The sequence below is a fragment of the Pleurodeles waltl genome, chromosome 10 (genome assembly GCF_031143425.1).
Source record: "Pleurodeles waltl isolate 20211129_DDA chromosome 10, aPleWal1.hap1.20221129, whole genome shotgun sequence".
Lineage (NCBI taxonomy): Eukaryota > Metazoa > Chordata > Amphibia > Caudata > Salamandridae > Pleurodeles > Pleurodeles waltl.
In genome coordinates this window covers 600,594,313-600,621,856 of record NC_090449.1, presented here as the reverse complement: position 1 = coordinate 600,621,856, position 27,544 = coordinate 600,594,313, and the positions used below count along the sequence as shown (strand labels likewise).

The 27,544-nt window shown below is 44.9% G+C and overlaps 1 protein-coding gene across 1 annotated transcript in view; it reads right to left on the bottom strand.

Annotated features, from left to right (window-relative positions):
- The window catches only part of DLEC1 (DLEC1 cilia and flagella associated protein), a 535,808-nt gene that overhangs the window by 33,304 nt on the left and 474,960 nt on the right, over positions 1-27,544 (bottom strand). The window contains exons 33-35 of the mRNA XM_069211058.1: positions 22,209-22,303; positions 21,680-21,770; positions 4,320-4,511 (exon numbers count right to left, since the gene is read on the bottom strand). Of these exons, the coding sequence (XP_069067159.1) occupies positions 4,320-4,511; positions 21,680-21,770; positions 22,209-22,303 (378 nt within the window). The remainder of the gene's footprint in view (positions 1-4,319; positions 4,512-21,679; positions 21,771-22,208; positions 22,304-27,544) is intronic.

Here is a 27,544-nt window from a genome sequence, read left to right as displayed (position 1 = left end):
CCATATGTATTTCTTTTTCCATCATGTGCCTTATGTGATACTCTGAAGTAGGTCATGGCACAGAGAAATTCAAGCCATGTCTGTAAACTACTTGTAAGAAAGTGCATTAGCCTGCTGTGCAACCCTGTTGTTCTCACTGAGTGTCTGTGATTTTGACTCTGATCTGAGCATTGGTAATCTATAAAAACACCATCGGCTCTCTTTGACCCCTAAACCATGATGACAAAAGGTTAATCCTAATCAGCATATCCGACCACAGTGATATGGCACAGAACGGGCACCAGTGGCAATACAAGTCAGTTATCACCTGTGGTTTGCAGTGTGATCTTAGACCACCCACATCTGTGACGTTAAACAATGGCTTCAGGACGGCCAATGCAGACGTGAGTGGATGTAGCCAAAACTTCTGCCATCACTTTAGAAAAATCTACTGTTTATATTTGCTAAATCACCTTTACATAGAGCCTCAGACTCAGAAGGCGTGGGTGTATAACGAAGAAGCTGGGACATGGCCGGTATTAGGATTGGTATGTCACTGCAGTGGCGCTCGTTAAAAGTGCTACTTCGCTGGAAAGCCGGTGGTAGCTTTTCAAGACTGTAAACGCCTATTTGAGTAGAAGTTATATTATTCATAACTTGTCCTAGGAAGCAGCTACATAATTCATCCACTCACCATTGTAGTAATGATCAAAATGTAATGGTGAACATAGATTTCTTGTTCCTCTCGCCCCAATGGCAGTAGTTAACATTTCGATAAATTGTGGAAAAGGAAGCTGCTGTGACTGTGGGAACATTGTTGAGATTAAGTTAAGAGTTTTCACTAGTCAGTTACCCTTATAAGAAAGGATTTTCATCACCAGTACTCAAAAACACAATAGTATAGAATAGAAGGGAAATAACCTGTTTCTGTGAATGTCTGTGAATGTCTGAAATATGACAGTCTGGACCTGTTCTCCCTTGCCTCCAAGAACTGGAAACATTTCTCAAGGGTCAGATCAGCTAGCTTCCTGTAGGTCCAGCGATATAACAGACAAAAAAGGCATTTTACCTGTCAATACGAGCAGAAGTGTGGGCACTGGAACTTGTGCTGGAGCCCTGACTGAAGACTGTGGTTGAGCGCGCCTCCCGTTGCTACCTGTACTCTGGGGATGAGAGCTTTCAGAGTGACCAGGATAAAGAACACCAGCATCAAGGAAGGTTCAGAGCTAGAAACTTCTAAACTGCCAGAGCACCGGGACAAAGTGCCAAAGCTCCCCATGAAAAGCGTGGTTTCAGGGGAAACATTTCTCGGTTCCCGTTCGGAGCTTTTTGCTGTACAATGAAAAGCATCAGCGGAGCCCTGTGGAGAGTATATGTGGCCTCATGGAGCCCGGCTATGGCTCGCAACCATGTTATGTTGGAAGCTCCATATTTACTTCTGTGTCCAAAGGTTAAACCTAGGAATGGGTAAAAGCAGTGCTTAATTTGTAAATAACAACTTGACAGTGCCCAAAACCCTCCTCTGAAGCACGCGGCTGCTGTATTTAAATGTGCGAGCACGAAATACTGAGGAGGCGTAATCCTGAAGCCATCTCTGGCCTCTTCAATCCATTTAAAGCCACTCCCTGCCCCTTCAGCTCACTCTTGCAGCTTTCTGCTTTCTCCCATTGTGACACTTTTTCGTTTTTGTCTTCCTCCGTCTTTCCCATATGTGTCTTTTGCTCGCAGTAAATGCTAGAGGCAGAAGACTAAGCGCCGGCCCTCAAAAACAAGTGCCGGTGCTCAGCACCAGAAACAACAAGCACAAATTAAGAACTGGGGTAAAGTAATAACTAAATGGCAAAGCAACCTGAAGGCACGTTTTTAAACTTGACACATCTCAAGGCTCGGGTGTCAAAATGTAAAGCTTCAATGGGACTCAGTACAAAAGGTATCCAATGTTTTGGTGGACGGCCATCAATTCACTGAAAATCCATGGGAGGGAAAGTGACATCACTTAACCACCCCTTTATCCAATAATAATACAGAAAGTGGCATCATTTAATCATTGACACTGAATCCACTCAGGGAGTTATGTCTCATGAACTTAATCCAGTTGACATCTCAATAACTGACACTGCTGACGTTAAGAGACTCTTAAACTCATAATTATTTAAAAACACAAGTTACAGACTTAAATGCCCATTTTATACATCACCTACGTTTTAAATAAACATCTTGCCCTGCCCGACTGGACCAAGTGATTTTTCATAAAGAAGTCAGTAGGTAAAGCTCTTTATTGGGGTGAACCACTGGGCTGTATCTAATCCATTATCCACTGTCCATGGCCTAAAAGGACATGTAGGACATGGTGATGTACACACATTTATTAACACTGATGTTTTATGTTTTTTTGCGCTTTTTCATATTTAAGGTTTGAAATGTTCTATTTCTGATTCTGTTAACCAGATTATGTATATTTTGGGTCATTTTTCTTTTTTGTCCTTTTCCTTCAATTGGTTTGGGAATTTTGGGCATGATGCACAAAGGTATTTGTCAGTTACAAAACCTACAATATACAATATCACAAGGTTTGCAACTGTATCATTTCACAATGTACAAAAGCCCTACTAGGAGTCTGGAGTCTTTCAGATACTATAGGGTTTTAGCAACCCTTTCTGAATCACAAATAGTGGGGTGTGAAAGAAGTTTTCCCTCCTTGTTGCAAGTTGCAAAGGTATGTGCCAATGGTTTGAGCGTGCAACTATGGTAACAAACCATTGATAAGTTAACAACACTTGAGTTGGATTGCTAACTGATTCACTAAGGAGGGTGCCGTCCGCATGGAAAAGCTTCCCCAGTAGCAGTCATTGAGTGTGGCCTACGGGAGCAGCCAATTCTCTGGGAACCATTGCATGGTCCTCCTAGATACCAATATTATCTTTTAAAGCAGAAGTTGTCTCTTCAATGAACCTCGATTGTTGTTTCTTAAAAACAAATGATATCCAGGGAATAGAGACACAGGTCCGAAGGCCCGCTACTCCTCAAGGGCCGCTATACTGCATTTGCAGCTAAGTTATGGGATGGAGGGTCACAAATTGCATGGTATCTCCTTAAGGTAAATGAGGCAGGATGCTCAGTGATCCATAAATATCTATTTTGTGATGTGACTGACAAGTAATTGAGTCTCATTGGGAAATGCTGGGCAGGTGGCAAAATGTAAATGTGCAATTAGCACCTATGGTTTGCGACCTACTTATTAACAGAAGAGGCCCTTTATTTGGGTTCCTGAACTCAATGTTGTTTTGCAGCTGATAAACTACATTGATATCTGGGACTAAGCTCAAGTTTTCTCATTGACTCCATGTTTTATCTAACTAGGCAATGTATTCTCCCCTGGCTAATATACCAGGATCTGACACCACTTTACAAGTCCTAAGTTTCTTAAGGGTTTAGTTACTTGATGAAATCAAGGGATATCCATAGATATGTTGAGGAAATAGTATCCTTAAATAAAAAAATTCTGGATATAGAAAATAATGAATGTAACACAGTATCAGAGTGGAGACCAGCCAAAGAAGCCAAAGTGATACAGCACTGTAAATAACAGCACACCATGAGAGCTAATCCTAATCACGAAACACCTCCCTAATGTGACAAGAAAGAATCTACCTGCTGCCATGCTACATGTAAAGTGACTCTGAACAATACTAGCACCACCAGGAAATGGATACGAGCAGGGCAAAAGATATGGCAACCGCAAATAAAGAACATCCACAAGGGTGCGTGAGGCTGGGAGAAAGATCACAGCCCAGAGGATGCAAGTCAAATAAATGCAGCCCAAGAGTGAAAGCAGGACGGAGAGGGATCGCAAGGCCAGCCAGAAGAGAAGGGCAAATAGCGGAGGTAATGTCGAAATGCCCACAACCTTGGTGGAGTGAGACCAGATGACTCACCTCTCCACACTATACTGATCTTAAAAATATGTAGAGTGGAATGATGTTAACTCCTATCTGCTAAAATAATGTTATTTTTGGTTTGCACCATACAAATACTCATTGATCTATTGTTATTCTCTTGTAACTTACTCTTTCCAAAACCACCAGATGAGTTATGAGGTCTAAACATTTATCTTTCTTTAAGCTGTTATATACACTAGATTGTACTTTAAAAAAATATATTATTCTTTGACAATCTCTGATATGTTGATAGCGCCTGGCAACAACAGAAATGTGCTGATAATGTTAACCTGTTGGACAAAATGAGATTATTTCTATCCAGAACTTTATCCTCCATAAAATATTTCTAAAGAATAATTTCCCATCAGGAGGCGTAAGTTAGAATTACCCTTTGATACCTACCAGCATGTTTTGTTGAGGGTAAAGTACAAGTTGTCCTTGTTCATCTCGATCGCTATGGGATGTTTTGATGTTCTTGTTGGTGTCAATCCCAGATATAGTGAAAGGCCGCGAAAGAAGGAGCCTGAAGAACAGCGGAGTCTCGGTGGAATTTATTAGCTTCAGGCTGCGAGTTGTGAGTGTTTCAGTTAAAATCTAAGAAAGAGAAATGTTTGCATCAAGAGTCCCATGTTGATAATACTAACCAATTTTATCACAATTTTTTTTCCACATTTTTTCACTGCTATATAGATCATTAAATCCTGGTTTTGACTCTTAAAACATCCCAGTTTTAGGTGACTGTTAAATTCGAACCCTTCCTTGGTAAGTTAAACTGAAGCCATGTATTTCATCACTGCTTGCCAAGAATCACAACCAGAATGGAATTTATTACATGAATGAAGAGAAACAGGTAGACTTTCTTAATTTTTGCTATTTGTTTAGGAGTAACAATTGCCACAGCTCTGTAATGACATGTACCTATGTGAAGGAAACCTCTACTTTTTAAGGGAACAATATAAAACTGAAAATTGATATGAGCCCCCCCCCCCCCCCCCGGTTTTATAGTGGGGTATGCCCTTTTCCAGCGTATACCTTTGGACGTGGGACGAGATCAAAAAATAAGACTGGCAAACTTGCGACAATTAGCAACCTTTTCCATGGATGCACTTTTACTCTAGAGCTGCAAAATATATAACTGTCTCCGATTTCACAGTGCAGCAATTTTGAAGGCATATCTAAGTAATATTACTTTTTTAAAAAAAATTGAATTCTAAAATCAAGGAAAAACAAAAAATGTCACCAGATGCTACTAATCAAAAATGTCACCAGATGCTATTCATAGGAACAGACAAAAGCAGCCCTTGCCTCCCGCTATACCTACTAAAATAAATACCGATCCAGATGCAGGTACATTAGAAGAGTTATTTGCTGAAATCAGAGCTACCCATGCCAATACAGATCAAATAAAATGAAAAATTGTCAATCAGATTAGGTATGGGAGCTTTTACCTTGAGGGTATTTGACTAAGATTTTAAAATGTGTTGTGTTGAGCCGGTAGAAGCCCACTCAGTGACGAAGCAGGAGTGGTGTTTCAGTGTGACACATTCCCGAAATGATACTCATGGTGCCGGCCATGACGTGAGTGAGAAAAGTGAATAAAAACACCTGGGGCTCGCGCTTCGGCACGGGAAAACCACATACTACCTGTGCGCATGTATTTATTCACCCTGCGCCACCATTTACTATATGAGGACCGGCCTCAAGCATAACAACTGGTGACGAGGCGGATGGACTTCGCTACCTCGCCCTAACTGTAGCCGAGTTGCTTCGCACAGCTCTCCTCTGCTGCTGTGCTGAGCCACGACCCTCTGCTCGTCGATGAGCTGCCCGACAAGCTGCTCTGTGTCCCGTGGTGCGCTCCAGTTCCACTGCATGCGGCCCACAGCCCGGGTGCACTCTGGAGGGAGATTGCAGAATCGGAGCGCTGGGGCAATCTCCTGCTGGCGGTTTTGTGTAATGCCTCATCCAGCTCTCGTTTCCAGTCAGAGCCTGCTACAGGAGTCAGTCACAGAGGAGGTGCTCTGACTCCCCGTGCCATGCCTACCAAACCAGTGAGACTCTTCTCTTTATTCCCTTGCTGGGGCCTGCCTCCCTTTGTCCATGTGAAGCCAGCCCCCACCCCAACACTGTAGGAGGCAAGACTGTCAACCCCTTTGTTGGACCTGGCTACAATCATCGGAGTACTGCTGAGGAAGCACATGCAGTGTTTTTTGCTGTTCTGACTGCACCAACACAGTGTACTATTGGACCAGCTGCAATTCCCATGATGGCACCCATACCACCAATGGAGCCATTCATAGTTGATGGTCCCCCATCTATTCAAGCGGCAAAGTGGAAAGAATGGATGGAGTGCTTTTAAACATACTTCGCAGCCGTGGCAATGGACAATGACAGACGGCGTCCCATGTTACTGCATTTGGGTGGTGCCGCTATTCACAAGCTAGGGAAGTTTGTCACAAAAGGAGGGCCACTGTTTACGTATGGCATGCTGAAATAAGCCTTAATAGTGCACTTCAAACCATCTTCAAGTCCAGATTATGAACGTTTTTTGCTGTAGACAACTACCCGATGAGTCAGTGAATGTTTTTAATGCCCGCCTGAAAGACCTGGCCAGAACCTGCAGCCTACCTGATGCAAACTATGACATTTGCGCCAATTCATCCAGGGATGTTCCTCAATAAAGCTGACAGAAAGAATTCTTCAGGTTCCTGGTATGCCCATGGCAGACATGCTGATGATGGGCAGGTCCAAATAACTATCAAAAGTGTGAGCAACGCACATGGAAGCTGCACTGCAACGCCAAGTAAAAACAAAACCCGTCAATGCAGCTACTGCCCAAACTCCGGAAAAGAGGAAGATGCGCACCAGGACCAATCCAACCCCCCAAAAATGCTAATGGTCAGAGGGTTCATACCCACACCAAGGACCATGTCCAGCGCAAGAAAGAGATGCTTGGCTGGCAATAAACTGCACCACTTCTCAAAGGTATGCCGTTCCTCAATGCCCCAGAAAAGCCAGAAAGCAGAACTGGTCAATGTTATGCTCACTTCAAACATCCCAGATGAAGAAGAAGACATGGATGATGATGACATCGAAAGGGCGGTTCATGTCATACATGCTATGCTATCAGGGAGGGAAACCCAAAGAAATGAATCCTTCAGTGCAATGTGCTGCTGGCTGGTCACTAAGTGTAAGCGCTGATTGACACTGGAGCGTCCATCAATATTATGGTGTAATCAGTTATGCACACACTTCCAGAGCAGTGTACCCTGCGCCCTACCTCCACACAGGTATTTGCATATGGGTTGACAACTCCACTCCCCTATGGCCAGGGTATGCACAGCAGAGATTACTCACAGGCTCACGTCACATTGGTCAAGGTGTACGTCACAAAAGGAGGTTCAGCCATGTACTTAAGTTGCCGGACGGCACAGCGCCTGCAACTTGTCGCTTTTGCTTTCAGTGTGAACCAGGAAAGTGTGGATGATCTGGTGAGAGAGTTTACGTCGCTGTTTGAAGGCTTAGGGTGCCTAAAAGATTGTAGAATACATCTCGATCCAACCTGTCGTGCTGAAACACCGCACAGTGGCCTTCTACCTGAGACCGATTATGGAAGAGAAGCTGAAAAAGTTAGAACAGGCTGACATCAATGAGAAAGTCAACATTCGGACTCCATGGGTGTCCCCATTTGTAGTAGTGCGCAAGCCCAAACAACCTGGGGAGGTTTGGATCTGTGCTGACATGCGCCTACCCAATTTGGCCATCAAGTGTGAACGTCATCTGAAGCCCACTGTTGATGACATCGCGGCGGAAGAGAGTAGGTCCGAAAGGGCTTTCCAAAATGGATTTGAGAGACAGCTACCACCAGCTAATGCTTGACCAAGAATCTCTAGCTATCAGTACATTCTCCACCCATGTGGGCCTCAGGAGATACAAGTGCCTCAGCTCTGGAGTCTCCAGTGCTGCGGAGGTATTTCAGGACACAATCTGGAGCATGCTGGCTGACCTGAAAGGAGTTCTCAATGTCAGTGATGACATACTAGTACATGCCCCCAAGCTGGAAGAACACATGGATCACCTAACAGCCACACTCCAACGACTGCGTGACAGTGCTCTACCACTTCACCAAGAAAAGTGCACATTTCTCTAAAAGGAAATAGCATTTTTGTGTACTGATTCTCCCAGAGTGGAGTGCTACCTGACCTGTCAAAGTCCAGGATATCCAGTCCGCACTGGCCCCCACCACAGTCACAGGAGTGAGGACCTTCTTAGTTATGGTCACGTACTGTGTACGATTTATTCGAAACTTGACCGAACTCACAGCCCCTTTGAGAGAACTAACAAAGACTAATACAGTCCGGAATCGGGGACCTGATCAAGAAAAGGCTTTCCAAGCAACAAAACTAGCGTGGTCTGCTGACACAACCCTAGTGTACTTTGACCCGCCCGAGAATCAGAGCTGTCAGTGGATGCAAGTCCCACAGACTGAGGGGCAGTATTGTGGCAAAGACGGAACAAGGGAGAATGGGCTCCAGTGGCATACGCCAGCTGGGTGCTGAGAGAGACTGAACAATGATATTTCCACATTGAGAAGGAGACCATTGCAGTGCACTGGGGCTGTCATCATTTCCACCTATACTTGTACAGCCAGCCTTTTGTTATTCATACGGATCATAAACCTCTAATCCCACCATTCATGGGATCATCCTCAAAGCCCCCTCCAAGAATAAAAAAAATAGATCCTGCAGCTCCAGGAATATCACTTCACTATTCTTTGTGGCCCCGGAAGCCAGAATCCAGCAGATTATCTGTCACGACATGCACAGTCGGCCAATGGTGGAACGTAACAGGCCACTAGCAATCTCTCTCACAGAGAACATTGAGGCCACAGCTACTAATGAGTGTCTCCAGCTGGCTGTTTCATCAATGTCATCAGGAAGATGGTACACCCTAATCGACAAAACCCTCTATCGCCTTGAAGAAGAGAGGGCGACCTTAATCTCCCTGTACCAGGTCCACAGCAAATTGGCCCTCTCTCCTGAAGGTTGCCTTATGAGAGGCTCTTGTCTGGTGGTTCCAAGTAGTTGACCTCGCCCACCTAGCACATCAAGGGATTTTTAAGACAAAGTCCCAGCTGAGGTGCAAGGTTTGGTTTCCCAGTCTAGACAACCTGGTTGAATGCACTGTTCGTCAGTTTGTCATGGCCCGCTGTGCCAAGCTGCTGGCCAGGCAGAGCCGCCAGAACCCATTATCATGAACAAATCTCGCCATTCCCGTGGCAGAGAGCCAGCACAGACTTTGGAAGTCTTCCCGATGGACAACACATGTTAGTTGTAATAGACCATTTTTCAAAGTACTCGGAGGTTGAAGTCATAGACTCAATGACTGGAAGTCAAACAATACAGAGGATGGAGAAAATCATGGCATTACTCAGAGGATTATGCATCAACAATGGCCCTCCTTTCTCGAGTCCAGAATTTGTAGAGGAGCTACAGTCTTGGGGCATTCATCACCGGATGGCTATGTCATGCTGGCCACAGGCAAATGGAGTAGCAGAACGGTTCATGCGTACGTTGAATAAAATACTCAGAATTGCTTTGGCCAACGGACAGAATATGGAGTGCGCTCTGTATGCCTTCCTTAGGGAATATCACCTGACACCTCATACAACAACCGTCAGCCACAGTTCTCTGTGTTTGAACCGACCTAATGGGCATATCTTTCTCCAAATAGGAGGTCCGACAGTGATGCAGGAACACTTTGCTGAGGTATTATCAAAGCGCCGGATTCAGAATGACCCCATGTCCCGAGCTCGCAGAGCGAAAAGATGTTCCATCATGGTAGGGGACCTAGTGATCGTAAAAAATAGACATCCGCGGGGCAAGTTTATGCTACCGTTCGAGCTGGAGACATGGAGAGTACAGTCCATAAAGGGGACCATGATCACAGCTCAGAGACCATTACGAAGAATTTTTTTTTTTCAAGCACTATCGATTCCCTTTGAACATACCTGATTTTGATCTTCACACAGCCCCAGGAAATGGAACGGAAAGCGATGAGGAAATCGTCTCACCGACCGAGACCTCCAGAGCAGTGGAACAGTCTCCCGGGGCCCCAAGCAGCCAGGAGGTTTTCTTGCTCAGGGCCAGACCAAGAGGTGCCGTCTGATTCCAGCAGGCTCCCATGGTTGGCAAGACGAGATATGACAAGAGAAGCAGTTACTACCGCAGGACCAAAAGGTTCCATCTCCTACGCTATCCTACAAGGTCCTCTCGTCTGATGGTCTGAAAGACTTTATATAGAACTGAATGATTAATTGCGTCCTCTCTCTCACTCCCCCTTTCTCTCTCTCTCTCTCGCTTCTCTTTCCCCTGCTATTATGTTGTAACCAGGACCGTAGACCATGGGACATCATCTCACCTGATATGTTTCTAGTTTGTTTGTTCCTGCTTATGGTAAAGGAGGAATGTTGTGTTGAGTTGGTAGGTAAGCCCACTGAGTGACGAAGCAGGAGGGTGTTCCACTGTGACACCCTCGCAAAATGCTACCGATGGCGCCGGCCATGACATGAGTGGGAAAAGTGAATAAAAGAGTCTGGGGTCACACTTCAGTGCTGGAAAACCACATTCTACCTGTGTGGGTGTATTTATTCACCCTGTGCCACCGCCTACTACATGAGGCCTGGCCTAAAGCATAAAAAAATAAAGATGATATATATGGAATTATGAATGGGTAACTGTGAATTATGGGGAGGTTTTTCACAGAGGGGTTCAAATGGACAACAATAGCAAACCTTGAGTTGATGTTAACCATACTCCTTAGGTGAAAACCATCCCTGTAATTTACGTTTTACCCATTTAGAAATGTATGTTGTACATGTTACCATCCGCAAAATGTTCTGCCACTCCTTCCAACATAAACCCAGAGACTGGGGTATTATGAGGCAGCCATAGGAAACAGTGAATGTTGAAAAAACTGGCCTCCTGCCACTCACCTTACCATCCCTGAGATACTCTTCCCTTCTCAAATGAAAAAATAAATACTTGGCCTCCTGCCACTCTCCCCCACCGTCAACTGAAAAAACTCTCACGTTCTCAAATTCAAAAATATAAAAATATCAAGTTTCCTGTCAACAACCCACACCACCCTCCGCACAAACCATTCCACCAAAACAATGAAAAGAATGTCTTACATCCAACCACCCAGCTCCACTAGCATTGAATTAAATAATCAGTACCTGGCCTTCTTCCAGTCACCACCCTCTGCTGCATCCCTCCACCTGCCAAAATTGGAAGAAAAAAAAAACCCTACGTCTTCCCCTTGCACTCACAACCACCACCCATGCGCTCCCATCACCAACCAGAATTATACTGACAGCTGGTATGTGGGAGTCAACTATTAGTGGTGCTTGCTTTCCCCTCAGCACATGTCTGTAGAAACCATGCTGACAGGAGAGAAGGTGGTTGTTGCAGGTATACCACTGTCCATATTCTTCCACCTCAGTCGGTTATGTGGAGATTCAGAAGAGGTGAGGGAAGGCAGAGGATACCACTAACTACCAGTCGCTGTCACACTTGGGTCACTGGAAACTGAGGGGAGGCAGCGGATCAAAGGGGAAGTGAGTCTTTCCCTTCGGTGACATCACACCAGTGGTTAAGCACTATGTCGGTTCTTAATGAAAAATGACTTACCTTTGGTATTGCATTATCTGGTAGAGAATCTTATCTAGCTGCAGATTCCTTACCTTAGAATTTTCTGGCGTCAGCTTAGAAACCTGAACTTTTGCTGAGCAATAACGTGCGCGTGCCGGTGGGTGGCGTCGTTCGGATCTGTGTGATGTCGTCATTGGAGCCATCTGTGATGTCACCGTCGCCTATAAAGGCACCACTCAGGTGGGTGCGCGTACACCAGTTCCTTTTCCATTAACTCCCACGCCAGAAGTGCAGAACCATGTAAAGAACTAACAGCTTGCCTGTGCAAAAAACTAGGGCCCAGAAAGAGACAATCCCTGACCCTATTAGATGTGTCCGTAGAGCAGGGACGTATGGGTGGGTGTAAGGAATCTGTAGCTAGATAGAGTGTCTACCAGATAATGTGTTACCAAAGGTAAGTAACTTGTTCATCTCATATAGACTTCTAGCTGTAGATTCCTTACCTTAGAATAGATACCCAAACCATAACCGCCTAGCAGTAGGCTGCGGACAGATCTTCTTCACACTAAAATGTCCTGCAGGACCGAATGGGCAAAATGCCTGTCTTGGCGAACCTGATTGTCCAGGCAGTAGTGTCTTGAGAATGTGTGCCAGGATGCCCATGTCGCTGCCTGACAGATATCCAGCACTAGAACACTTTGTGCTAGTGCAGTGGTAGCAGCCTTGCAGCAGCCTTGTGGAATGAGCTCTCAAGCCCTCAGGAGGCTGCTTCTTGGCCAGTGTGTAGCAGATCTTAATGCAGAGAATGACCTAGCATGAAATGTTCATTTCTGCACTGCCAGACCTTTCTCCACAAAGAGTTGCTCATCCATCCAGAACTCTTTTGTGCAGTCATGGTAGAACGACAACGCACTTTTTGGGTTCATCCGGTGGAGTCGCCCCTCTTCTTTAGAAGGATGTGGTGGAGCAAAGAAGGTGGGCAGGGTGATGTTTTGACTCAGGTGAAATTGGGTCACCACCTTGGTTTGAAGTACCACTTTGTCTGGGAACATGGTGAGATACACAGCTTAGATGAGAAAGCCTGCAGCCTGCAGATGTTACTGCCACTAAAATGGCTGTCTTGATGGTAAGCAGCTGGAAGGGACAGTTGTGTAAAGGCTCAAAGGGAGCACACATAAGAAATGTGAGAACTAGATTTAAGTCTTACTGTGGCATAACAAAGTGCGTAGGGGGAAACATATGTACAAGCCCTTTGAGAAATCTATGTACAATAGGTCATTTGAATAATGAAGGCTGATCAGGCAGCCAAAGAAATGCAAATAAGGTGGAAAGATGGCTCTTAAGAGTGCCCAGGGCAGAACCCTGCTGGGCAAGGGATAAGATAAAGAGAAGAATGTCAGGGAGAAAATCAGAAACAGGATCAATAGATCTTTCTGTACAATAATTTACAGAACAATTCCAAAGGCAGGCGTATACCATCTTAGTGGAGGGATGCCTGGCTGCTAGAATAACTTTACATACTTCGTGAGGAAGGTCGAAGGCTGTCAACTGTCACCACCCAATCTCCATGCACGAAGGCGCAGGGTTGACAGGTTTGGATGGAGAAGCTTCCCCTGCTGCTGTAACAGAAGATCTTTATGGAGGATCGATGCTCATTTTCAGAAGCTCAGGATACCAGACTCTCCGTGCCTGTCCGGAGCCACCAGGATTCCTTGGGCCTGGTCATTCTTGATCTTCTTGAGAACTCTGGGCAGAAGTGGTATGGGCGAAAAGACATAAATGAAGCCTAAACTCCATTTGCGACGAAAAGCGTTGTTGAGCGAGTGCTGCCTGCTGACATTGCGCGTTCACTACGGAGGCGAACAGATCTAACCAAGGCTCTCACCACTGCTGAAAGAGAACCTGCCAGGTGTTGAACTATTAGGGTAATGCCCTGCTGTTCTAGCCATGTCCAAAGACGCAGGTCCTCTTGACAAAGGGTCCACGATCCCACATCGCCCTGCTTGTTGCAGTACCACATTGCGACTGTGTTGCCCTTTTACAACAGGAAGAAATGCTTTCAGTGCCAGTTGGATCGCCCAGAGCTCCAGTAAGTTTATATGGAGTCCGGATTCTGCCAGAGACCAGAGGCCTCTGATCTCCACCTCTCCCAGATGGCCTCCCCATTCCAGAAGTGACGCATCTGTCACTACTGTAAACTGTGGTTGAGGAAGGGAGAGGAGTCTGCCTCTGAGCCTATCACAGTTCATTAACCAGCACTGCAGATCTTTTTCAGATTCCTCTGAGATCTGAACTGTGTTGGTGAGATTTCCCTGATGCTGTGCCCATTGGATCTTCAGGTCCCACTGCAGTGCCCTCATATGCCATCTGGAATATTTGACTACAGGATGCAGAAGGCCATGAGGCCCAACAGCCTCAGAATCTGTCTCACTGAAATCCAGGTTAGAGGCTGAAACATCGGAATCATAACCTGAATAGCCTAGACTCGGTGCTCAGGAGGATAGGCCAGAAACTGCACTGTGTCCAGAACAGCTCTGGTGAAACGGATCGTCTGAGAGGGAGTCAGTTGTGACTTTGGCAAGTTTATAGTGAACCCCAGTGAATGCAGGAGGTTCGCCATAGTCTGAATGTGGGCGACAACAGCCTGGGGCGAAGGAGCCTTCAACAGCAAGTCATCTAGGTAGGGGAAAGACTGAAACCCCTAACCTGCGCAGATGAGCTGCTACCACCGCCATCACTTTAGTGAACACCTGAGGGTGACCGAAGAGGAGGATGGTAAAATGAAAGTGCTCATGGCCCGCCTTGAACCACAAGTAAATCCTGTGTGCAGGCAGGATGGGGATGTGCAAATACGCATCCTGCAAGTCCAACACTACCATCCAGTCTCCTTGGTCTAGGGCAGACAAGATCTGAGCGAGAGTGAGCATTTTGGATTTCTCCTTTTTGAAGAGAATCCATAATAGGGCGAAGATCCTTGTTCTTTTTGGGTATCAGAAAGTAGCGTGAATAACAACCACTGCCTACTTCTGACATCGGAACCCTTTCTATGGCTCCATTGGCCACGAGAGCTGTAACTTCCTCGTGAAGCAAAACTAAGTGATCCTCCATCAGCTGTAATTTTAACAGAGGCATAGAGGGAGGGAAAGACAGGAAGGAGAGGGAATAGACTTTCTGTATGATCTGCAAGACCCATTTGTCCGATGTTATGGACCGCCAATGAGGGAGATTAAATTGAATCCTACCTCCAACTGGACGTGTATGGTCTTGCACAATCACACTAGGAGGACTTGGGCACTGTGGAGGAGGGGGGCTGGGTGGTGGACAACTTCTGCCAGACCCTCTGGGTCTGAAGTCACCACAACCTCGTTCCCGCAAGGGATGCTGACCTGAAGGAGGACAGTGGCTGGTCTGTGGATGGCGTGGTACCCCGCCCCTTCCGAAGCGTCGAAAGGGGTGAAAGACAGACTGTTATTGAGGGGTCACTGAGACGCCCAAGGACTTGGCTGTTGCCCAGGAGTCCTTGAAGCGCTCCAGCGCCGAGTCTGCCTTTTCACCAAATAGGCAGGACCCATCAAAGGGCATGTTCATAAGGTTTCCCTGGACATCCTCCGAAAAGTCAGATGTATGAAGCCAGGTGTGGCGACGAAGGCCCACCATCGACGAAATTGCTGTACCCAGCGAGTCAGTCGTGTCCAAGCCACACCAGATAGTAAACTTGGCTGCATCTCTCCCATCTTTGACTGCTTGAGAGAGAGTGTTCTGCACGTCCTCTGGAACCTGAGCCAGCACCTGCACCACCGAATCCCATAAAGCAGGGGAAAAACGTCCCAATAGCCATGAAGTGGTTACTGACCTCAATGTCAGGCTGGAGGAAGAAAACATCTTATTCCCAAGCGGGTCCAGCCTCTTGGATTCCCTATTGGGGAGTAAAAGGGAAGGCGCCATGCGAAGTGGAGGCTTGGGCCACCAAGCTCTCCGGGGTGGGGTGTTGTGTGAGGAAGCTAAGATTACCCAGAGCTGGGTGATGACGGCAGCCAACTGTCCTATTTATAGGAGCCTCTGTGCTGGGTTTGGACCACGTACCGAGTAGGACATCCATGAGGACTTCATTAAAGGGTAACTTCGGTTCCGATGTGGAAACCCCCGGCTGAAGCACCTCAGTCAGGATGTTAGTCCTGACCGGCACCATAGGCAGATCTAGGTCCAGGACCTCAGCTGCCCTACGCACCACAGTAGCATGCGATGCTCCCTCCTCCGTAGCCACCGTAGGAGGTGAGAGCATGCCAGTATCTGGAAAGGTGTCCAATCTACTGGCCTCTCCTAATTCCTCATACCAGTCCAATCACTCCAGTTGAGATTCCAGAGGGTCCTGAGACCCCCTCCCATTCCTCACCAATGCCTGGCTGATCATAGAAGGATTCACGCAATGATCTGGCACCTGTTGGCACCGTAATCAGCGTTGTGTGACCCCGTTCTGGCTCCGATTTATCAGATATTAGAATGGGGGTCGTGCCACTGGTGGGCGCCGGGACCGTTGACGTCTGGAGCAGTGCCAGAGGAGGCCAACTGTGTCAGCGTCGTTCCGGATCCGATATCAGATCCAAGAGACCCCATCAGCGCCGAAGCCGCCGGTGTGGAACCTGATGGTGCCCCTGCCGACCCTGCGAGGCCTGAAGGCATGCCGGTGAGACCAGCCTGCCCAAATATGAGACGCAAGGCCTCGTAAAACTCTTTGAGCTGAACGGGGTCGCTCCGGCTCCTGGAAAGGGAAGGAGGCTCGCAGTCGGCCCTGGCAACGGCTCTGCGGATCCGTGCCTGCAATGTTGACATTTCCCACTTGCCTTGTCGACCGACAGGCAAAATGAAGTTGAAGTCCGCTTGGACTTTTTCTTCTTCTTGTGCCTCTTCCCCAAGTTCCCGGAGGACCTCAATTGGGATGAAGAGGACTTTGAGCTCATGGAGCGGTCCCTCAACCTCCTCCTCGACGGGAACCGCGCCATGCGAAGTGGAGGCTTGGGCCACCAAGCTCTCCGGAGTGGGGTGTTGTGTGAGGAAGCTAAGATTACCCGAAGCTGGGTGATGACGGCAGCCAACTGTCCTATTTATAGGAGCCTCTGTGCTGGGTTTGGACCACGTACCCAGTAGGACATCCGTGAGGACTTCATTAAAGGGTAACTTCGGTTCCGATGTGGAAACCCCCGGCTGAAGCACCTCAGTCAGGATGTTAGTCCTGACCGGCACCATAGGCAGATCTAGGTCCAGGACCTCAGCTGCCCTACGCACCACCGTAGCATGCGATGCTCCCTCCTCCGTAGCCACCGTAGGAGGTGAGAGCATGCCAGTATCTGGAGAGGTGTCCAATCTACAGGCCTCTCCTAATCCCTCATACCAGTCCAATCACTCCAGTTGAGATTCCAGAGGGTCCTGAGACCCCCTCCCATTCATCACCAATGCCTGGCTGATCATAGAAAGATTAACTCAATGATCTGGCACCTGTTGGCACCGTAATCAGCGTTGTGTGACCCCGTTCTGGATCCGGATCATCGGATATTAGAATGGGGCTCGTGCCACTGGTGGGCCCCGGGACCGTCGACGTCTGGAGCGGTGCCAGAGGAGGCCAACTGTGTCAGCGGCGTTCCGGATCCGATATCAGATCCAAGAGACCCCATTGGCGCCGACGCCGAAGCCGCCGGTGTGGAACCTGATGGTGCCCCTGCCGACCCTGCAAAGCCTGAGGGCATGCCAGTGGGACCAGCCTGCCCAAATATGAGATGCAAGGCCTCGTAAAACTCCACACGCTGAACGGGGGTCGCTCTGGCTCCTGGAAAGGGAAGGAGGGTCGCAGTCGGCCCTGGCAACGGCTCTGCGGAACCGTGCCTGCAGTGTTGACATTTCCGACTCGCCTTGTCGACCGACAGGCAAAATGAAGTCGAAGTCCGGTTGGACTTCTTCTTCTTCTTGTGCCTCTTCACCGAGTTCCCGGAGGACCTCAATTGGGATGAAGAGGACTTTGAGCTCATGGAGCGGTCCTGCAACCTCCTCCTCGACCGGAACCGTCACCTCAGAGGAGTCGCGCCCACCGATGTCGACTGCTGGGCCGCCATGAGCTTCAGGGTCCACTCCCTCAAAGCTTTCAGGGCCATGGCCCTGTAGTCAGAACACAACTTCGAGTCGTGGTCTCCGTCCAAACTCCAGTGACATACCTTATGGGGGTCCGTCACCGACATGGCGCAGTTGCAGGTGCTGCACGGCTTGAACCTCATCTTCCTAGATGTCATCCTTTGCACAGACAACAAAAATCTTCGACAAAGAGTCAAAAAATGACCTGTCAAAAAAGACATAGGGTAGCTCGATTCCGGATCTGCGCTTTAACCGGCGTGGAAGGAAAAGAACTAACGTACACGTATCTGGGTGGTGCCCATAGATGAGTGTGACGTCACAGACAGCTCCAACAATGCCGACGACGCCACGTGGATCCAAATTATGCCACCAGATAGCACACGAAAGGGTATTGCTCTGCAAGAGTTCCAGATTCCAAACTGAAGCCAGGAAATTCTAAGGTAAGGAATCTGCAGCCAGAAGACTTTATCAGATAGAAGCTATTTCACTGAAATCAAACTCCCTAGTTGAAGTCAAATGATTTAATTGGGATAGCTGATATGACTTTATTTAGCCTGTGTATAATACAATTATGTTAATTAACATGCATTTTGTATGGCATTATTAGTTTTTATCTCATTTAGTTTATTGGCTGATCACGAATGGGTTGTTTGCTGCGGATAGTGCTGAAGGGGTGATGTCTGCTGGTTCCTAGTGCCTCATCTAAGTAGGTCTGTGATGAATAAGTGCCTTACCTTTGGCAACAATATTTCTGGTGGATACTCTATCTACCAGTAGATTCTTCACATCATGAATCTCTGAAGATGCTACACTGGGACCAAAAAGTTGAAATACATCTGCTTTACTGGTAGGTGATGCCATGGAACCACCCCCAGTACTCTGACTTCAGTTCCTAACTTTTACTCCATGCCTGCAGAGATAAGATTGACAAAGTGATGGAAATGCAAAAGCAGAAATCTTATTTGGAACCTTATTAAACATACTACAACACTCTTTAGAACGGGGAGGCAGGCAGGGTGGTAAGGAATCTTTGTTGAATAACAAAAATTCATTTGATTGATACTTCTACCTGCAGATTCTTCACCTCATGGATCAATGCCAAAGCAATTCCCCCAGTGGGAGGGTCTGATGATAAAACCAAAACAGTCTTGCTATATTGACTTATGAAGGCAAACATCCCTGAAGGCTTGGGTGGAGACAGCAAAATGTCTGATGAGGAACTGAAGACCATGGCAATGCTCCAATACATGCACTGGCTAGGAACACTTCTAGATGGTTGGCTAGAACCAGTCTTGTCCTACGAAAGTGATACAGCATTCCAAAAACATCTAACATAGAATCCTATAAATATCCACCTCATAAGAATGGTGTGTCAGCATTCCAGAAAGATTTTTTAGTTTTTTTAACAGACCCGAAGGACAATGATCGACATCCATGTCTATGAGGTACCAGCATGTCGAACCATGGTCAGCCAGTCGAGTATCTCATGGAATTCAACAGTGTCACACTAAGAACTGACAAAAGATTGTGAAACAGCCCGCTTTATACCTTCCTTTGACAGGAGATGGGGACCAAACACCTTGGAAAAAGTAGGGACAGATGCCTACCAGACCCAAGTGTTTTGGATAGAAAGGCTGTATGGTGGAACACCACCCAAACTGTAGACTTTAACCATAAGTCCATTCAAAATCAGTACCAAAGGGGGTCTCACCAACAGCAACAGAACATGTGCAAAAGCACCCCTCAAGCATGTCTGTAAAAGATGACGTGGAGCATACCACAACCAGTAAATGTCCACTATGGCACCCTAAAGGGATAACTGAAGCCAACATACACATTCTCAGTGGACCAGGCACTGACATCCCTATAAAGGATCCGACCGTCCAAATAAGAGATACTCTGAAAAAATGGAATTAGAGGAACACCAGGGACTGAAAAAGCCAGCAGAGCACCCCGTTGTACAAAACACATAGCTAAAATGGAGGAAACGGTTCTAAGTACAACGTTGAGTCATTGAGCATGGGAACGAGCTTGCCAACAAGAGGACCTCTCCTTTCCCTGGCAGTAAAGTAAACAGGAAGACTAATCTTCAGTATGACAAGTCCTACGCTTGATGGGGAAAGATCTAGCCAGAAATGAAGCTGCCACTCTAACTGTCTGTGGCAGGAAAGACACCTGAAAAGCACCACATATTTCTATCTTAATGAGGAGTCTACATGAAATAAGGGGCAATTGCTTACAATATAATTTAGTTGTTGCTGTGGTCCTGAGACAATGAAAGTTACATATTTTCTTTTCATACATACTAGAGGCTCATGTCAATAAATGTTAAAATGGCTTCTAGCAATGTTAGAGGGGTTTTGAAATGCTTCTAAAAGAAATAAAGCACTATTTGCAAAGCTTTGGTGCAATTTTTTGCAAAAAATGCACATTAATGATATTTTGCGACTTCAAGGTAAATGGATTGACAATATTATATATTCACTAGCCACAGGAATGACAAAATGGTGACTGCTCTTTTTTCAACCCCAAGCTAGGTTAAAATATTGGATCAGCATTCCTGTGCTGAGGGCAGATTGAAATCATAGATACTGTGGAATAAACTCTTTGTAAATATTTACGTTACCTTAGCTAGCAGTTCTAAAGTTTGTAGACATATTTCTTAAGAAGTGGTCTTTTTAGGAAAAGAAGCAATTCTTTTTTGGATGAAAGTTTAATTTAGATGATGGGATTAGGCCTTTTTTTCCTGAATTGTATTGTATTGTATTGTAATAGTATCTATATAGCGCTTACTACCCCTTACGAGGCGCTGAAGCGCTTTTCGGCGCATAGCACGCTACTCCGGAACCCAACAAGAATTGGTGATGGATTAGTATCGGGAAATATGAGTACAGTTTTAGTATTATTATGAGTTAATTTGAGCCGCGGATATGAGAGTTTGTTAGTTAGATTGACTGGAGTAATGGAGGGATGGAGGAGGAAAGAAATCCAGAAGTGTTAATTGGGAGTATATCCCTCATTTACTCATCCCAAAGACTTGGGATGAGTTAAGGGGGATAGAGAAAGGAAGAGTCTGTGGAAGGGTTAGGGAGATCATAGTAGCAGGGTGAGATAAATGAGGGAGAATTTAGTAGTGTTGTTTTGGAGGTCATGGTATGAATGACTGAAAACATTTCTAATGTGAACTCTTATCAATTGGTCTCAGTCAATTAGTCATGAAATGTTGTTTTATGGTCTTCAAGGAGCACTCAAATGTTTGCTTATCCTTCAGTACAATTAAAATAAATCTAAAGGCATATTTAGCTGAGCATTCACAGAATTAAGCTACACATTGGTATTAATGTTATATACGTACGCCTATATTTTAATCATTCGTGATATTCCTTCGATTGCATGCTGACTTTCTGTGGTAATTTGATTATTTTTTACTTCTTTTAAATAATTGTATTATCATCATGATTATTATTAGTAGGATTACATAAATGTGTTATACTGTTGAAGTTAATTATTTGGCAAAAGTGATTAATCTTGTGTGCATCTATTTGGCAAGCAATTTTTTAATTTATAGTTTTAAGATTTAGTATTACAATTGTAATGCCTATTTAATGTATAATTTGTTCCTAACCTACCCTGCCTGGATTATTATTGTTTCAAACTCTGTTTATTACAATTAATAAATGCATATATTCAACATTCAGCCCATACAGCGTGTAGCATGACACCACCCAAAAGGTGTAAAGGAAATACATTGGTTACAGCGATACAGTGTGAGCAGTAATCTTAGAAGGGCAGATAAGTCTGCTGTATGCTGCAGTGGCAAGACATTGAGTGTGGCTGTAGCCATGCAATTATTGTATGCATTCTTTATTCTTCTTGTAACATGTAGAATTTTTTATACCTACAAATGACAAGCCTCAAAAGGTCTTACATCCCGTCTATCACCACCAAAATAAACAGAAAAAACAAAACAAAAAGATGATTCATACTTACTCCACAAATGGGTTCATTGGGTATTAAATCACTTGCCACTGAATAAAACACCATTCCTTCCTCATCATCGTCATCCACGTCAACTGTTAACCTAAAAAAAGAGAAAGCTCAAAACCATTACTGCCAGCGATGCTCTTATCTTAAAATGTAAGAAATGTAAGGGTTGCTGATTTTCACTTCAGATTCTGTGACGAGCATGTCAAAATTGGTTAGTATTATGCTATTCCACTAATCAGTCTCTCTGCCACAGGTACCTATCTATGGATATTTTCATATGGGCACATAGAGACATGAGGTCTTTACTCCTACCAAGTCCTAAGGGGAATCAACCATTTTCAAAGCAAGTTTGTGTACATATATAAAAGTCATTTTCGGACAATATATCCATTTATTATTGGCTATGAGTTCCTTCATGTGTTGCCAGTCAGCTCATTTTATTATTGAGCACAAGCCTCACATTTGCCAGTCCAACTGCTCTTGACACATTAAAAGAAATGTCCCGTTGAATATAAGAGAAAAATGTACTCACAGAGCAGGTTTTACGAAACCTTGAAGGTCGAGCCTTATAGGCTCTAGTGAATATCCTTGAGCACGGTTCACTTTTCCTGGAATCCTTTGTGCAATCTGAAACAAAAGAGTAAAAGTAATTTCATGATACTACTAAAAAAGCTCCATAAAACTATTTTCTACTTAATTGTTTACCAAAATTACACATATTTGTACTGTAAAAATACTAAAAAGAGCTCAAACAGTACACATGCTTAGGAAATAGCAAAAAATTGACCATTCTAAAAAATCAAATGCTTATGCTAAAGTTTAATTTTAATCAAATGTTATTTAATACAATGATAAAATAGGGACTTAAGAAGGTGAAAATGTATAGTTTGGTGTCCTTCAAAGTTCATTATCAACAACGTGTTTTCCATTTTAATGTATCTTTTAAAAGAAAAAAGTAGATGAGGTTTCAGATTAGTTTGTGGAAAGAGAAAGCAGCAGAACATGGGCGCAGTTATGAGAATGGAAAAGGAGTTACAATGCATTTGACAAGAAGATAGTCTCAACTGTTTATTTTCTAACAATTGTTTAAGACCGCATGAGTGGTCTCCATGTTATTTATATATTAAAGTTAGAGGAGTTAAATTTTTTCTCTTCCTGCTTGCAAATAAATTTCCCCTGAAAAGTGAAGTTTAATGGGAGGCTTGAAAGGTAAATCTTTACAGATGCCTGCATGCCTGTTTGACTTTTAATTCTCTTCCTTGTCTATCAGGTGGGATGTAACGTTTGATTTATTATTCATGGAAAAACGAAAGCTGTAAAAAGATAAATTCAAGTTGAATGTGCAAAATGCTGTAGTTTTAATAAAAATATTGGTGAGGATATTGTGCATAATGCTAAGAGGGTCATCTAGTGATTGATGTCACAAGAGGTCTCAAAACTCAAGTAAGCATCATCAAATGAATTTAACTTTTTGTAATGTTTATTTTTAGGTTATGGTTAGTGATGTGGGACTGGTTAAAAGGAAATGTTTTTGCTCTAAGCCAGCTGGCTACTTTACAAGCTGCAGCTTTTTCTCATGCTAACGACCATGTCTGTTCAGATAGATTGGGTTGACTTTGGTGAGAAGTCTCATTAAAGAGTGGGGTTCTACTCCCATTTTTAGCCACTAAACCTTGAGCGCTACACAAACTCTCTACCTGCACGGACATAGTCATCAGGGAGGCAGACAAAGGGGGCAACGTTGTCATTATGAACAGAACCGACTACATTGCAGAAATTGACAGACAACTCAATGACACACAGGCTTACTCGACGTTAAAGGGTAACCCTCTTCCTGACATTACCAGTCGCATCGAAAAGAAACTAACGGCTTGGAAGAATCTGTGTCTCCTAACTGACTCAGAATACAAATATTTGTACACTGAAACGCCTAGGGCTCCTTGCATTTACATTCTACCTAAAGTCCACAAACCAGGGGGTTTTCCACCTGGGAGACCCATCATCTCGGGGATTGGTTCCCCTACGGAACACATTTCTGAGTACATTGATTCTTTTCTACAGCCCTTGGTTCATAACTTACCCTCGTACATACAGGACACTAGGGATTTGCTATGTCAACTTGAGGATATTGAATGGACGGAAGATTGCATGTTTATCTGTCTTGACGTTAGCTCTCTCTACACCTCAATTCCCCTGGAAAAGGGACTAGAAATGCTCCAACTGACTCTTAGTAGCCGTGACGCCACACTGTATGAACACACGCAGATGCTTCTTGATCTCACTCGACTAGTGCTTGAGAACAATGTGTTTCTACATGACGGTAAATGGTTCCGGCAATGTCAGGGTGTTGCCATGGGAGCCAAATTTTCTCCATCATATGCAAATCTGTACATGGGCCAATTTGAGAAAAACCATCTGTGGTCCAAATGTCCGACACATATCACTGAACATATCTTGTACTGGGGGAGATACATTGATGACATTCTTGGTATCTGGACTGGCAACATCCCTGACCTCAACCAACTTATAGAACACCTTAACACGAATGAGTTCAACTTAGTGTTCACTCACAAAGTGAACACCAATCAAATTAAATTCTTAGACTTACTGCTGTACATCACCAATAATAAGATCATGTCTAGACTTTACAGAAAGCCCACGGCCTGCAATTCCATTCTGCATGCACAGAGCGCCCATCCCCTCACACAAATCAGGGCCATTCCTTACGGGGAAATGGTCAGGATTAGACGTAACTGCACTGACACGGATGTTTTCAGGCAGGAACTCAAGAACCTAACTGAACGTTTCCAGCCTAGAGGTTACACCAACAAACTTATCTCAGCAGCTAGTAAACGCGTTTCTGACAAGAACCAACACACCCTTTTGCTTAAAAAACCCAAAGAACCTGGGAATAGGGGTTCTCCTAACAGGCGACCAGTCTCTTTCATCACCCAATACAGCCCTGCGAGCAAAACAATACTGCGCATTCTCAAAAAACATTGGCACTTGTTAATGTTGGACACATGTCTCAAGAATTCAGTGGGCGTGTCACCCACTATTGTACACACTAGAGGTCGCACGCTCAGGAACATTCTGTGCCCTAGCTTTCTCTGTCCCCCCCCCCCCCCAACTCGCCTACTGGGCTGGATCCCAGAAAAACCCAATGGTTTCTACAAATGTGGCTGCTGCATATCCTGTCGTTTGGCCCTTAATAAAACTACATCATTCTCTTACAATACCGGTACCACGCACCATATCAAAACCTTCATGAATTGTAATACCAAGTGCACTGTTTACTGCCTGATTTGTGTATGTGGCTTAATCTACATTGGAAGCTCCATACGCCCACTTAAGGAACGTATACAATAACATGTAAGAGCCATCAGGAATGTCAATACCAACTATCCTCTTGCTATACACTTCAACGACCTGCACGGGGAAAAAGACCTCTTAAACATCAGATTCCATGGCATCGCACATGTCTCCAACTCTCCAAGATGGGGAGATAGAACAGGTGATCTACGCAGATGCGAGGCTAAGTGGATCCTAAAACTCCGCGCAGTGGAGCTAGGCCTGAACACAGACCGAGAATTACACTACTTTCTCAAATGAATGGTAACTCCCACTCCTTTGTTGTCTGCCTAGTTCATAATTAGGTCCTTTTATGGCCTATTGTGTTTCTCTCACGGTTCAAGATGTATTATCAACATGTTCAACAATGTCGTTCCTGCTCATTTGTTTCACCAGCGAGTCCATGCCTTGTCACATGTAAATACTATGCCCCGTAACCTCGGTCTCTACAAGCTTCACTGTCATTTTTCCAAATGGACATTTGTATGGTTTAATCTCACGGTTTTCTCTGTATTATTATTGTATGTCTACAATGTCGCTTTTTTATCATATATTTCAGCACCTATCCCATTCCTTTATATAACCACTCGGTACACTTGATTACTATGCCCCATGGCCTTGATCTTCGTATGCTCCGCTACTGTTCACTCAATGTACCTAACAAAAATGTTTTATCACTGTACTTGGTTGTAATCTACTAATTATGTACAACACTACATTCCTTGACTACACCCACACAAATTACCTTTTCACCAGTAGGACACCGTTGTTACCTACCGTTCATCTTACTCACATTACCACCCTTGCCTTCTTTACTACGGTTTACTCTACCTAGTTTTACCTCATACTACATACCTACTACCCTAACTTCACAATGCTATCTAACCTGCACTTGGTTAGGACATGTTCATTCTCTCTTACCTCCCAATTCGATTTGCTTCTTAACCTACTACTTTCGATGTACTTAAATTATTTTTTTATTTTTTCATCTATGGGTTTCATTCCCGCTTACTTTCATCCGCTCTAGGTTTCCGCCCCCTCTTTTACCTTTAGTCTCTCTCTCCACCTACTGATTGCCATGCTCTGGCAATTACTCCTTGTCTCTCGTTATTTTCTACACTCAAGATGGCCGCCATTTGTTTCCACTTCCCACTTTGAGCCCCTCTTCTATCCCTGTGCCACTCCCAGTTGCACTTCTTAAGCTGAGAGCACAGGTCTATACCGACCAGTACTCATTCAAAACAGCTTGTTGACACACGTCCCCTCGCCTTTTCAGGTAAGCCCTCGACTGATTATACTTTTATTTTTTAACTCTCCTTCCTCGCTAGCGGCTTAAATTATCTGACTACTTACTAGAATTGCTTTTAAACGCACCAAGCGCTGTCTATTAATTTCCATACCGCGGCTCCAACTTGCTGCAGTTTGTACTTACACTCCGTGCCTCGCCTCTTTTTCTACTTACATCACTTTCTTCCCGTTTTTAATGTGCTGCCCTGTGCACACGGGCTTCTTTCACGATATTTGTTAATATTTGCCTACTACCTACTAGTCAGCGTACAAGCGCTCTAAACGCTGCCCTTTTGATTTTCGCACCGCGGTTCCTAATTGCTGCACTTATTTACTTAAATTGCTTGCCTCGCCGCCTGCTCAATGTAAACTATTACTCCCCGCTGTTAATGCGCTGCCCTTTTGCGCTCGGGCTTTTTTCACGCCACACTCTCCCCAACAGCACTAGTGTGCGCGTCTGTTGACGGCCAATACTTTCACTAATAAAAGGTCTCCCCACTTCTCGGGATCACGCGTAGCTTACGATAACCCCTTTTTTTTACCGATTATTTCACTTGTTCTGTAGTTACTGTTTAATATACTTTTCACGATCATGACGACCTTGCCACCACACTGGACCTCGCTTCGTTTTAGTCTTCTTTAACAACACTACCGTTCTTACAAGCCTTTTAGCTTGTTCTGTACACAGTAATTACCTCATGTGCATTTTCCCTCTTTTACTTGATAATAGCTCAGTTTCCTTTTCCCTTTCCCTCATATCCATCACTTATTAGGTTCCGACCACAGGCTTACCAGGGTCTGCATTCAGTTTTTCTTACTCAACCATACTCTCATTAGGTCTACTCTAAGAAGGTATGTATTTTTGTTCCTTTTTCTCTCTATAATCTCTTTACGTACTATGTATATACCTTTTCCCTAGACTTTTTAGTTTTTGTTTCTTTCTCTACTCTACTCTTGTTCACTTGATTACCGTTTTCTCCTTTCTCAGTCACCACTGACGTCCCTGAGCCCACTCAACTGATCACGAGGCTCCCTCATTACTTACCTTCATTACGCACCATCCTGGCCGGCTGGCCCAGGTATGAGCCACACACTTGGCCCTTCCGTTTGACTTTCTAACTCCATTACTGTATCTTTATTCTTCTACTTGTCTGATCTCTTTGTCTCAGTCTTTCCTTTCACCTTACATTCGTCTCCTACTTATTCCAGGAACGTAATGGTTTCTATCCA